We start from the raw sequence: 12,908 nt of genomic DNA, 5'->3' as shown, positions 1-12,908 counted from the left end.
CAATTTCGTCTGGCGAAATCCCATCTCAGTGGAAGGAGGCTAAAGTAACTCCCATTTTTAAGGCAGGAAAAAAGGATGACGAGAACAACTATCGTCCGATTTCAGTTCTCCCCCTCGGTTCCAAGGTCATGGAACGTGCGGTCCAAGTTCAACTGTTAGCATTTTTTGAGGTTAACAAAGTTCTATCGGTATATCAATCCGGCTTCCGTAAGAAGCATTCTACCGAAACCGCGGTTGTCCACTTGGTTGATCATATATTAGAACACATGGACAAACAACAGCTGACTGGCGCTGCCTTTATTGACTTAAAAAAGGCTTTCGATCTTGTTGACCACAAATGTCTCCTTCACGAGCTAGAGCACTATGGAGTTAGAGGGCACAGTCTCGGCTGGTTCAGAATCTCACCACCCGCTCGCAGCGAGTTCAATATGGAAAGGAGTTATCATCCAGCCTTCCTCTCGACTTCGGCGTTCCTCAGGGTTCCTTGTTGGGGCCTCTATTATTTGTGATACACATAAACGATTTGCCTCAATGTTTACTGCACTCGTCGATTAGCATGTATGCGGATGACACTGTTATCTATTATTCTGGATCTGAGGTTAGCAACATCAGGGAAAATTTACAAGAAGACCTCAACCGTGTTGAGCAGTGGTTGGTAAACAGTAAGCTAATACTAAACCAGAGCAAAACCAAAGTATTACTCTTTGGAACAAGACAACTGCTGCAAACCACCTCAGACTTTGTCCTGCAGATTCAAAGCAAGGACATAGAGAGAGTGACGAAGTTCACTTACCTTGGGACTATGCTTGATGAACAGCTTCACTGGAAAGAGCATATAGACACTACTTGTAAAAAAGTTAATAAGCGTCTAGGACTTCTAGCACGCATACGATCTTGCCTCACTCTTAAAGCAGCGAAGTGTGTCTACAATACCCTTATTGAGCCGATCTTAAGTTATACTGACACTGCTTGGGGTGAACTGTCTGTTGGCTCCAGCAAAAGTCTGCAGCGGTTGCAAAACCGTGCTGCCCGTATCATTCTCAAGCGTGACTCTTCTAGAGATACTTTTAATGTTTTAGGGTGGACTGACTTAGAAACAAACCGTAAAATCCACAAATGTGTTTTAGTTTTTAAATGTTTGCATAACTTAGTTCCTCAGTATTTAAGTAACTATTTCATTAGGAACTACAATGTACATGGTTACAACACTCGAAGGAAGGCTGACCTCCATCTACCCAAACCCAAACTTAGCCTTGGCAAACGTACTTTTAGATTTTCTGGCACAGCCCTTTTTAATTCACTACCTTGTAAAATCCAACAAGCTGTATCACTCTCCTCTTTTAAAAATATTGTCAAAGCCCATTTTATTTATAGCACCTAATTTATGATATCTATTTTTTTCCCTACCAGTTCATGCTTGTAACTCGTTTCAATTTTTTAAACTCTTTTTATATAACTATTTCAACTACTAGACATTAGTTTTTTTTTTTTTTAACTCTATTTTCATAACTATTTTAAACTATTAGACATTTTATATTTTTAGAAATTGTATTTAGCAGGGCCCCTCTGGATACCAGCCACTGTGCTGAATGGGCCACCCTGCATAAATAAAGTTTTGCTTTACTACTTTACTACTTTACATTGGAAAACATATAAAAACTCACGATTAAAAATTACAAGTAAAAATGTTCGTTGGCCTTTTGCCTAAATAAGAAGCAGGCATTCTATAGCCCCAGTGCACTATACCATGAGGAAGACATCAAAGACCGGCATGAAACCTTCATTTATTCATCGCTTTGGTCTTCTCGCCAAAGAAATGGAATTCGACTTCGCGCAGCGAGGGAATCACTCTGCCAAATATTGCTCTTACTGTGCGGCGATGTCGTGCAATAAATCCGTGAAGCAATTTTATTTCAGGCCTTCATTACAGCGGTTATCAATCACACGCGACCTTCAGCGCAAAAACGTCTAGACAAAACCTACGTTTTGGTGGACATCAATCATCTCCGCTTCCTGACCGAATTTACAAAAAAAGTCTTAAACCTTGCAGCGGTCCAAGGATGTTACTAAAACTGGTAACAGGGAACGGGGAACCGGGAACGGGAGTCTGGGAACGAGTGTACAGCGGGAATCCGCCTAAGAACTCACCATGGCGGACAAAGGAAAAGAAAAGGGAACAATTTGGGGAAATGTGAGGAAGTCTAACGGTTGTAAACGTGAGTTTCTACCGGCTATGCCCCAGAGTCTTATATGGTGCTGGGATAAACAAAGCATGAAATAGCACCTGGAGAGAAAATCGAATCGGTATTATCACATGCTACCCCAATCGGTCTGTACAAAATGCAGACTGCAGACTGCAAGATTGCAGACCGGGTACAAAATGCAGACTACAATAGGTACGAAATGCAGACCGCAGACTGGGTACAAAACACAGACACAATATAGACTGTTTTTCGTTAGCCTGTGAACAGGCTCCTGATGAGCCCGAACGAAGCGAGGGAGCCTTTAGACATTCTATTGATGCCGCCGTTCTATGATACCAGCTCCTAGTATCATGATATGATTGGTTAAATCGCTAATTGTTGACATCTTTGAGATGAATATTTGACAGATCTTTGTAAAATTACATGACTCCTACGGTTCGTGACAATAGTGCGTTTGCCGCTCTCTTTTAAGTTTCGGTCTCTCGACCTCTCGTCGTTTCACAAGTGATTTTGAAAGATACTTTATGCTCTGTTATGAGGAGGAATTTTAAGTACAGGCTACTGGAGTGGAGCCGTTTGGCAGTGCTATAGGTCCTATAGCAATTTTTTTTAGAGGTCAAAGGCATGGATTCCGGACTTTCCGCTGTTATCTGCTTGTCGCTTCGCGGAGTTTGACACCTCTATCATGCGCTTGTAATTTCTTTAGGCTCATTTCGGTGTTGGAAAATATGTTTTAAACTCTCTAAGTATTGGCTCTGGAGGGACAAAGATAAGTTTGAAATATTCCGTGAACATATTGCCTACTTGCACTCTATATTACGAAGCCCGGCGACGAAGTCGGAACTGTTTGCAAGTACAGAAAATGTAGCTTCTTGACAGGTCTAATTACCTCATTGACTGAATTGTCACAGGCTAATCTCCAAGGGCGCATAGGCACATCAAAAACAAAGTCTGCAGGCTTCTCTGTCTCCGCCCCGATCGCTTCGCTCTCCGAATTCTTCTGTTTCGCGCTCGCCGTCCCTTTCCGTCCTCGCCGAGAGCCTGTTCGCAGGCTAGTTTTTCGTCTGATACGTGACATGTCATCTAAAAACATACCGAGAGTCACGCAGTCGCTTTGCTGTGGTCATCTTTCACCAACATTAGCATTATTGTGGAATATTCCTTGCTCGTTTCTTCATATATTTTGTCTCTAACAAAGCGGCCAGGCCACAGGTTATTTATCTGCTGCTCACCTGATTTGCCAGCTGACTTGCCGATCACCGAAAGGCCACCATGCTACACTAAGGTGCGGGATTGCAGAATATCAAAATATCAAATTAACTATGAGATTTTGATATTTTGATATTTTGATATTATCATGATAACTATATCAAAATATCAAATTAACAGTGACATTTTGAGATTTTGAGACCTGGATATTTTCATGATATTATTTTGATATTATCAAATGATTGTTGATATATCTTTTGTATGCCATCTCACGGTGATATTTTGGTATTATCATGATATTTTGATATATCAAAGTATCAAAATAACTGTGAGATTCCGAGATTTTGCAATGTTGATATTATCATGATATTTTGATATTATCAAATGCTTGTTGATATATCTTTCGTAAGCCATCTCACGGTAATATTTTGATATATCAAAATATCAAATTAACTGTGAGATTTTGGTGATATTATCATGATATTTAATATAAAAACCATAATCATCACAAATGTGTGCTGCCTCGTTCTTTAAGCGCTTGGTGTATGATCCTCATTCTTTAAGCGTGCGGAGCATAACTCACGGTCTTTAAGCGCGTGGCGCTAGAAATGCGATCACAAATGTGTGTGATTTTGGTGATATTATCATGATGTTTTATATAAAAACCATAATCATCACAAATGTATATTTATGTAAAATCCATAATCATCACAAATGTGTGCTGCCTCGTTCTTTAAGCGCTTGGTGTATGATCCTCATTCTTTAAGCGTGCGGAGCATAACTCACGGTCTTTAAGCGTGTGGCACTAGAAATGCGATCACAAATGCGTGTAAAATCCTCGTTCTTGAAGACTGTCGCGCTAGAAATATTATGAGCGAACACGCGTGAGAATACCTCCCTCTTTAATATCGCGGCGTGCAAAAGGCAACAACATGTGTATTAACAATGCCCTTTAATTTTCACTTCGTCCGCCTAAAAAGACCTAAACATAAGGTCTCAAATAATTGCATAAAGAGAACTGCAGAAAATGTCACCGTTTACAACAACTTCTTTTGCGTTAACTCCACCTCAAAGTCAAGTATTATAACATTTTTGACAAGCTAGAACAAGACGTTGAGTAATATTTTGTGTAAGGTCAAAATACTTTTTGGATCGCTCAAACCCCTGTTTGCAAGATTCAGTTGTCCTCACAATAAGTTTGCTAAATTAGAAAGATAGAAAGGTAAATCCTAAATTAAATGAGGGCAGTTCAACATCATTAATTTGGGCAGAAAGTTCTACATCGTGGTCTTGTTGTTGCTCGAAAACCTTTGAACACGCTTCCACTTCTTTCAGCTCTGCATCTGATAAGTTCATTCCATTCAGATTTGATAGTGTATTTTGTTCTCTCAGGAATTTGCCTTTATGGGTGATAAACCATTGTAGAATCTGGCATTCTTCCTTATCTCCCAAAACTTCTGACGGTGGGACGCGGAAAGTCGTACTTGCAGCATAGTATTGCGTTGGCTTGTTGTTGGCCCTTATATAGCAAAGACTGTGATACATCACTTCACTTTCTCCGCAAGCGAGTTCTAACTCTTCACTCTTGTACACCATACTTCGCATACGAATGAAACGTTTCTGGATTGACAGAAATTCCTTCCTTGAAATCTTTATAAACGAAGCGTTGCTGTTTTTCAAGGTGGCTTCTAACACACTGTCAACTGACAGTACTAATCCGTTATTCATGTGTGTGGCCGATCAATACCAAAACTTTACTTTTGATCCTTATGCAACGAATGTTTCCTTTCAGCGTCTCAAGACGATCATGCATTAATAAAGCGTTTCATAAATGACAGAACTAGATAATGAGGCCCCAAGGGAATTTAACATGCATTAATATTGGTTTGCAATAATTAAACCTTTGTAATCTCTGGTTAAGCAAGATGAACTGATTTATAATCAGTGTGTTTTAAAAAGTTACCTTTTTTTACAAGGGACTGACGATATTTGTGATAACACGAGAATTACTTTACTAATTAACTAATTTTCCTGATTTTGAAATCGCTATTTTAGTTTGTTAGGAATGAAAGGAACAATAGTGTCGCACGAGACTGTAAAATCCAAATCAACGATAGCGCACGTAAACAGAGAACAGAATTAAACCAACACAATGTCTTTCAGCGTTTACCTCAAGAAAAGTGATAACACGTGAATATACCTCCCTCTTTAATAGCGTAGTGTGCAAAAAGCAACAACATGTCTGTTAAGAATGTCCTTTTATTTTCACTTCGCACGCATAATAACACATCACAATTAGTACTCCAATGATTTCAATAACGCTATTACAGAAAATGTCCCTGTTTACAACAACTTCTTTCGTTTTAACTCTGCCTCCAAGTCAGTATTGAAGCGTTGGTTGACAAACCAGAACAACACGTTCCTCTTAAACTGAGTCATCTTATGAGTTAGGTCAAAGTACTGATTTAATCTCTTAAACCCCTGTTCGCAAGATTCAGTATTCACACCCCTGATTTCATCAAACTTCGGCAGATGCGGGTGAAAAAGACAATTCGGATTTTCAGGTGGCATACAAACATCCTCAGTGTGTTTGGAGACATGAAAAATGTCTACAAGAAATTGGACATTATCTATTAACAACTTTGCCCCTGCACTACCATTTTGAGCTTGATTTTTCAAAAAAGGCATCAAGCCACAAGCCCTATCGTACCCTAGGTACCTGAGTCTCTTGAAATGCTCCAAATTGCTACAAAATGTTCTAAGGATAAAAAGAAATACCTGGGTGTAAGATTCGCTTGTAAACATTTCGGTCATACTTACAACAATGCCGCAAGGCCTTATAAGAGCAAGCATGCCCGCAGTTGTTTGGTAGAATAGCGAAATGTTTTCTTTCTTTTTACATCCCTTAGCACTCTGCTGTGCCAAACATTCATCTTCAGATAACAGACCCGCCTCCGCTCTTGCTGTATTAAATTCCGGCGGAAGAGTAACTTCTTCTGCTGATGTTTCTGCAGTCAGCGACAGGTGACTTTTACAGAATTTTGATGGCTTTTGGCTCTTTCCCCCCGGGAAGTGGCGAATTCGGGCAGCATTTATATATTTGCGGCAAATCTTTCCTTATTTTCACCTTCTCCATTGGAAGCGCGCACTTTGATCTCTTTAAGTATTCGTTCCCATCAACTGTGACATATCCTTCAGAGCAGCCCGGCGTCTTGCACTTGTGTGTTACCCACTTATTGTCCGATGCACAAATGTCTTCCCAAACTACTCTACATAACTCTTCGGTGTTCAAATGTCTGCCACAGTACGAATATTCACACTTCAAGTCAGTCTCGGCCAATTTGCCCTTGCTGAGATAATAGTTTACTACTATCCAAAGAAACCAAGCATCATTCACTCGTTGTTCATTTAACTCCCACTCTTCATCATTTGTACGCGCAAACTCTTGTAATTCACTCAACCGTTCACTGTCTTTCATCTTAAAGTTTAGGTTGTAAACTTTAGCACGCGATTGAAAAGCGGCTCCGGATACCCTGATATTATTGCTCATATCTTCTAAAAGCTGCGTTTCAAACACCGTCTTTGAAGACACCTGGAAATACGGGTTCCCTGCATGATTCACGTCCTCAAAAATTTTGGAACCTTCCTTACTTATTTTGTAGCTAGGAAAGTATTTAACTTTGCATTTCTCACACTGACCATGAAACTGTGCTTCAACATAAGTGCCTCGCATTGTGTACACTAAGGGAAATGACGGCCGACTGTCCATCTTTATATTCTTGCCACAGCATTGCATTTTCGTAGGAAGTAGAATAACCGGCTTGAACGCACTTCTACCGCTCTTTTTGAACAGCCGAGAATTCAAATCCCGTTGTAATAGTGAAGGATACTTCGCCTGTAACACTTTAAAGACTGTCCTACAGTTTGTTTTGTCCGTTAAATGCAGGTGCTTTCCATCCTTCCGGTCACTACCACCAAGACACACTGATGGTGTTGCCGTATTAATTTCTCTCGTTTGGCTACGCACAAACTCCGCCACTAGTTCAAATCTGTTGGGTGTTCCCTCAGGAAAATGACCGACTCCAAACAGAAGAGAATTGAATTCTTCATGATCAACAAGTATTGCACACATTTTTCTTCCACTGTTCACATTGACAATTCACCGGCTACAAACAACTTTTGATTTGGGTTAGGTGTGAGTATCGTTCAATGTTATCCTTAATTTGACCATGACAAAGGTTGTTATGCATACCATTACTTAACTGTAATTTACATCACCTCGCAATTGGTTACAACCCCATCACAATAAATAAAAGGTATCCGACAAACGATAGCTTCGGCTTTTGAGTAATCATTACCAATTACCGAACCTGTCGGTAACTTCTCATTTGTATGGCGTTTACATTCCATTGTTTTTTGCGCCTTCCCTATTGGTTACAATGCCATCACAATTATTAATAACGATATCCCCCAAACGATACTTTTAGCTTTTGAAAACAAATCATAACGCTTAACCGCCTTACTGTTCATTTCCTGAGTTCATTTTCACAATGTCGCTCGTTCGCAAACTTCCAGAAAACTTAAACAAAGCTTTGATTTACCAGAGAATTTCTGCCGGACAAGCGATTTCATTTCCATGGGAGAAAACCTCTAACCAAACACGAAATCTGGTTCGCGCGTATGCCGACAGCTTGGGTTGTCCAGCAGAATACATTCTATTTCCGCTCCTTACGGTTACTGCATCCTTTATTGGAACACATGGAAGGATCCAGATCAACGACAGCTGGGAAGAGCCTGCCATAGTTTGGTTTAATGTGTGCGCGAGAAAAGGGCAGAAGAAAACCGCAGCACTTAACGTTCTTGCTAGGCCCGTCAGGGAAATTGAACAAGATCTCCAGATCGACTTCAAACAGGACAATCCCGAAGCACAAGATAAAGACCTGCCGCGTTTGCTAGTTGACCATTTCTCCTTCGAAAAATTACACCAAGTAATGTCCCAAAATAACAACAAGGTTCTTGGTGCATATGACGAACTAACTCAGTTTTACAATATGCTTGACCATTACAAAACCAACTCTACATTGGACCGAAAGACACTGCTAGCCCTTAACGGAGGAGCGCAATGGACACGGGACTTTAAAAACGGTTCAGCGACGATGGATTCCACTTGCCTTAACTTCACCGGCTTCATCCAACCTGCTTACGTTGTTAAGCTACTCTCACAAGATGACTTCGATGGCTTTAATGACCGACAGCTATATGTGTGCCCTGTAAAGCGAGATGTTGATTATGACGAATTGGTACCATTTGATCCAACCACAAACTCCCAACTGAAACGTGTCTACGAGGTCATTGGTAATTTCCACAAGGCCCCAGTTACCTACAAAATGGATAAAGATGCCCACGAACTGTTTAAAAACTATCACGACGAGCTCAAACGAAGAAAACTTTCTATCAAGTTTGACGAAAACCGGCGCGGAATCCTCGCAAAGGCGATTGGTCAAATGGCACGCGTGTGTATGATTGTTCATGTCTTAGACAACGCTGTTGAAATGGCACAACGAGAGCTTGATACTGATGAGCACAATGACACTCGAGATCAAGTTTCGTCCACCATCGGAAAACATGCTGCTCTACAAGCAATTACCATTATGAATTATGTTGTGGACACAAAGTTTGCGATGATGCCACCAGAAGAGAAACTACAGGATGCACCTGAACCAGCACTAAGCACATCAGCTATGCCAGTCAATGCCGAGAATTCTTCCCAAACCCCAGCCTCCTACTTTCCACAAGAAACGCTCACAGACCTTTATGGGAAATACGTCAAGAAAGTGTTGCTGCACAAGGGAACTGTAGTTAAAGCCAGCGAAGTTTCCGGTCGCCATCTAATGTCCCCTGTCAATCCACTGCCCAACACAACCAACCGCTATCCAACTTTGGCTGCAGAAGGTTTCCTAAAGTCTATGGAAAGTTTGGGACTCGGAGACATTGACCGCACTGCAAACGGTAAAAGCATATTACTTCGCAAGAGACGCCTCGAAGACATGCCAACAGAGGCCAAAAACAAACTTAGAAAAATCAAACTCAGTGATGAAGAATATGAACAATCCATGGAATAGACGTTTCCCTTTGGAATAAATTGAACAAATTTCCAATAAGTTTTTTCAACCATTTTATAAAGTAACCTTATTATTGGAGTCTTCTTATGCTGTAACGTATATAAACATCAATTGCTATAAGATTTACAGGTTTCTATTCATATAAAAATGTGATGTTACATATTTTCAGCATTTTCTTTCATTCCAACTCTTGTAATAAGGTGAACATGATTTAAAAACAAACTTAGAAAATAGAACTCAGTGACCAAAAATATGAACAATCCATGAAATAGACATGCTTCTTTAGAATAAGATCAATATATTTCCAATTTTTCAATTATATCGTAAAGTAAGTTTAAATTGGAGTCTTCTTGTTGCTATAACATTTATAGGTTCCTGATATTATCATAATATCAAAACATCAAGCCCCTCTATAGCTACACTTCCTTACATCTTTGCAAACATATGATATTATGAATTCTATATATCAATATTTTGATATCATGATATTCTGATATTATCATGACATATGAAAATATCAAGCCCCACAAACATTTGATATTATAATATCTGTATCGATATTTTGATATTATCATGATATTCTGATGTCATTGTGATATATCAAAATATCAAGCCTTTCGACACTTAGTCACATCCAAGCCAACATTTGAAATTATGAAATCAATATCGATATTTTGATATTACCATGATATCCTGATATTATCATGATATATCAAAGTATCAAGCCCCTCCACACTTAGTCACATCCAGGTCAACATATGATATCATGATATCGGTTTCGATATTTTGATATTACCATGATATTCTGATATTATCATGATATATCAAAATATCAAGCCCCCACACACTTAGTCACATCCAGGCCAGCATTTGATATTATGATATGGGTTTCGACATTTTGATATTACCGTGATATTCTGATATTATCATGATATATCAAAATATCAAGCCCCCACACACTTAGTCACATCCAGGCCAACATTTGATATTATGATATCGGTTTCGATATTTTGATAGTACCATGATATTCTGATATTATCATGATATCTCAAAATATCAAGCCCCTCCACACTTAGTCACATCATGGCCAACATATGATATGATGTCATCGGTATCGATATTTTGATATCATCATGATATTCTGATATTATCATGATATATCAAAATATCAAGCCTTTCGACACTTAGTCACATCCAAGCCAACATTTGATATTATGATATCGCTATCGATATTTTGATATTATCATGAAATCCTGATATTATCATGATATATCAAAATATCAAGCCCCTCCACACTTAGTCACATCCAGGCCAACATTTGATATTATGATATCAGTATCGATATTTTGATATTATCATGATACTCTGATATTATCATGATATATCAAAATACCAAGCCCCTCCACACTTAGTCACATCCAGGCCAACATTTGATATTATGATATCGGTTTCGACATTTTGATATCATCATGATATTCTGATATTATCATGATATATCAAAATATCAAGCCTTTCGACACTTAGTCACATCCAAGCCAACATTTGTTATTATGATATCGCTATCGATATTTTGATATTATCATGATATTCTGATATTATCATGATATATCAAAATATCAAGCCCCTCCACACTTAGTCACATCCAGGCCAACATTTGATATTATGATATCGGTTTCGACATTTTGATATCATCATGATATTCTGATATTATCATGATATATCAAAATATCAAGCCTTTCGACACTTAGTCACATCCAAGCCAACATTTGTTATTATGATATCGCTATCGATATTTTGATATTATCATGATATTCTGATATTATCATGATATATCAAAATATCAAGCCCCTCCACACTTAGTCACATCCAGGCCAACATTTGATATTATGATATCAGTATCGATATTTTGATATTATCATGATACTCTGATATTATCATGATATATCAACCAATCTTGTTATTTTGACATTAGCATGATATGTCATGTCATTTAGCAGTGGGAATATCAAAATATCATAACCCCTTATCAAAAATGATATATCATGATATTATCACTAAAAACTGCTAGAAATGTATGACAATAAATTTGATATATCAAAAGTGATAGCAGTGCTTGATATAATGATATTCTGCAATATCGCACCTCACTCCCATGCTAGCTGCCGAATGCGAAGACAGCGGACGACCCACGTTCAAAGATGATCATGTGTTATGTCACTTGTCCCCGATATTATATTGCGTGTTGCTATTTTTAAATATTGATATGACAGCTCGCGCACAAAGTGAGAAGAAGGCTTGAAATTCTATTTAAGAACGACCGTGGCCTGACCGATTGGGGACGTAGCTTGTGATAATACCGATTCGATTTTCACCCCAGGCTCCATTTCATGCTTTGTTTATCCCAGTACCAATCGAACTCTTCTCCTACAAGAACGTACGGGGCACATGATCTGGGGGTACAGCTGGAAGAAATCCACGTTTACAACCGTAACACTTCTCACATTTCTCCAAATTGTTGCCTTTTCTTTTTGTATGTCCGCCACGTTGAATTCTCAAGCGGGTTACCGCTGTGCACTCGTTCCCAGACTCCCGTTCCCGGTTCCCCGTTCCGCGTTCTTCGTTCTCCGTTACCAGTTTCAGTAACATCCAGCGGTCCACTGGCAAAAATTATCATTTTACTTTCAGTATGCTCGCCTAGCTCACTAAATACACTGGCATTAAATATTCCTTGAAATTTGTAACTGAACGGGCGGATCGGGTTTCTCAACCGCCATTCGCATGCATGAATGACCCCGAAATCAAGCAAATCTACACGTAGTCTCCTCCGCAGCCGTTTTTTGGGATGTCACGCAACGCTCCCCCCAAAGAAACGGCGGCTCACATCCGAACCACATTCTTTTCGTTTTGTGTTTGTGGTTTGTTTGAGCTCCGTTGAACAGACCAATCACATAATAGCAAAGTGTGAATGACGTAAGCTTTCGCGCGGAAAGGTCTGCGGTGCGAACACGCGAGGGATTCCTGGCTTTTGTTTCACGCCGCACGTCGCCAAAAATAGGCGGTGTTCGCAGGTTACGATCATGACGGACGAAAAAAATTGTAAATGAAAGTCCTAAGTACAAGTACTTCATGTGCTCATCGCTATGTTCAGCTATAAATGAGACAATATATATTTTCTCGAAATGTCAAATTGTAAGCGTCAATCAAGGGCCAAACGCCTCCTACAGATTGTAATCAGGCCGGAAAGAGCGACATTCAGAACTCGATGTCAACAAATCGAGCGAAGCTATTTGATTTCCTGGTTCCTTTATTAAGTTAAAATAGATATCTTCCCTCTCGACAGTAAGTTTTTGAGTTGAAAGCCTCTAATAATTAA

General features: G+C 39.3%; 1 protein-coding gene across 1 annotated transcript; it reads left to right on the top strand.

The window, feature by feature from the left end:
• The first annotated feature begins 7,046 nt into the window (after window positions 1-7,046).
• LOC145499918 (uncharacterized) lies at window positions 7,047-9,935 on the top strand. Its single transcript, XM_081479433.1, has one exon. The coding sequence runs from the start codon at window positions 7,964-7,966 to the stop codon at window positions 9,533-9,535; it is 1,572 nt and encodes a 523-aa protein (XP_081335559.1). The 5' UTR covers window positions 7,047-7,963; the 3' UTR covers window positions 9,536-9,935.
• The last annotated feature ends 2,973 nt before the right edge of the window (window positions 9,936-12,908 follow it).

This window comes from Orbicella franksi, chromosome 10 (assembly GCF_964199315.1).
Source record: "Orbicella franksi chromosome 10, jaOrbFran1.1, whole genome shotgun sequence".
Lineage (NCBI taxonomy): Eukaryota > Metazoa > Cnidaria > Anthozoa > Scleractinia > Merulinidae > Orbicella > Orbicella franksi.
Note: the sequence above shows the minus strand (reverse complement) of the source record. Positions and strands in the feature narration are given on the sequence as shown.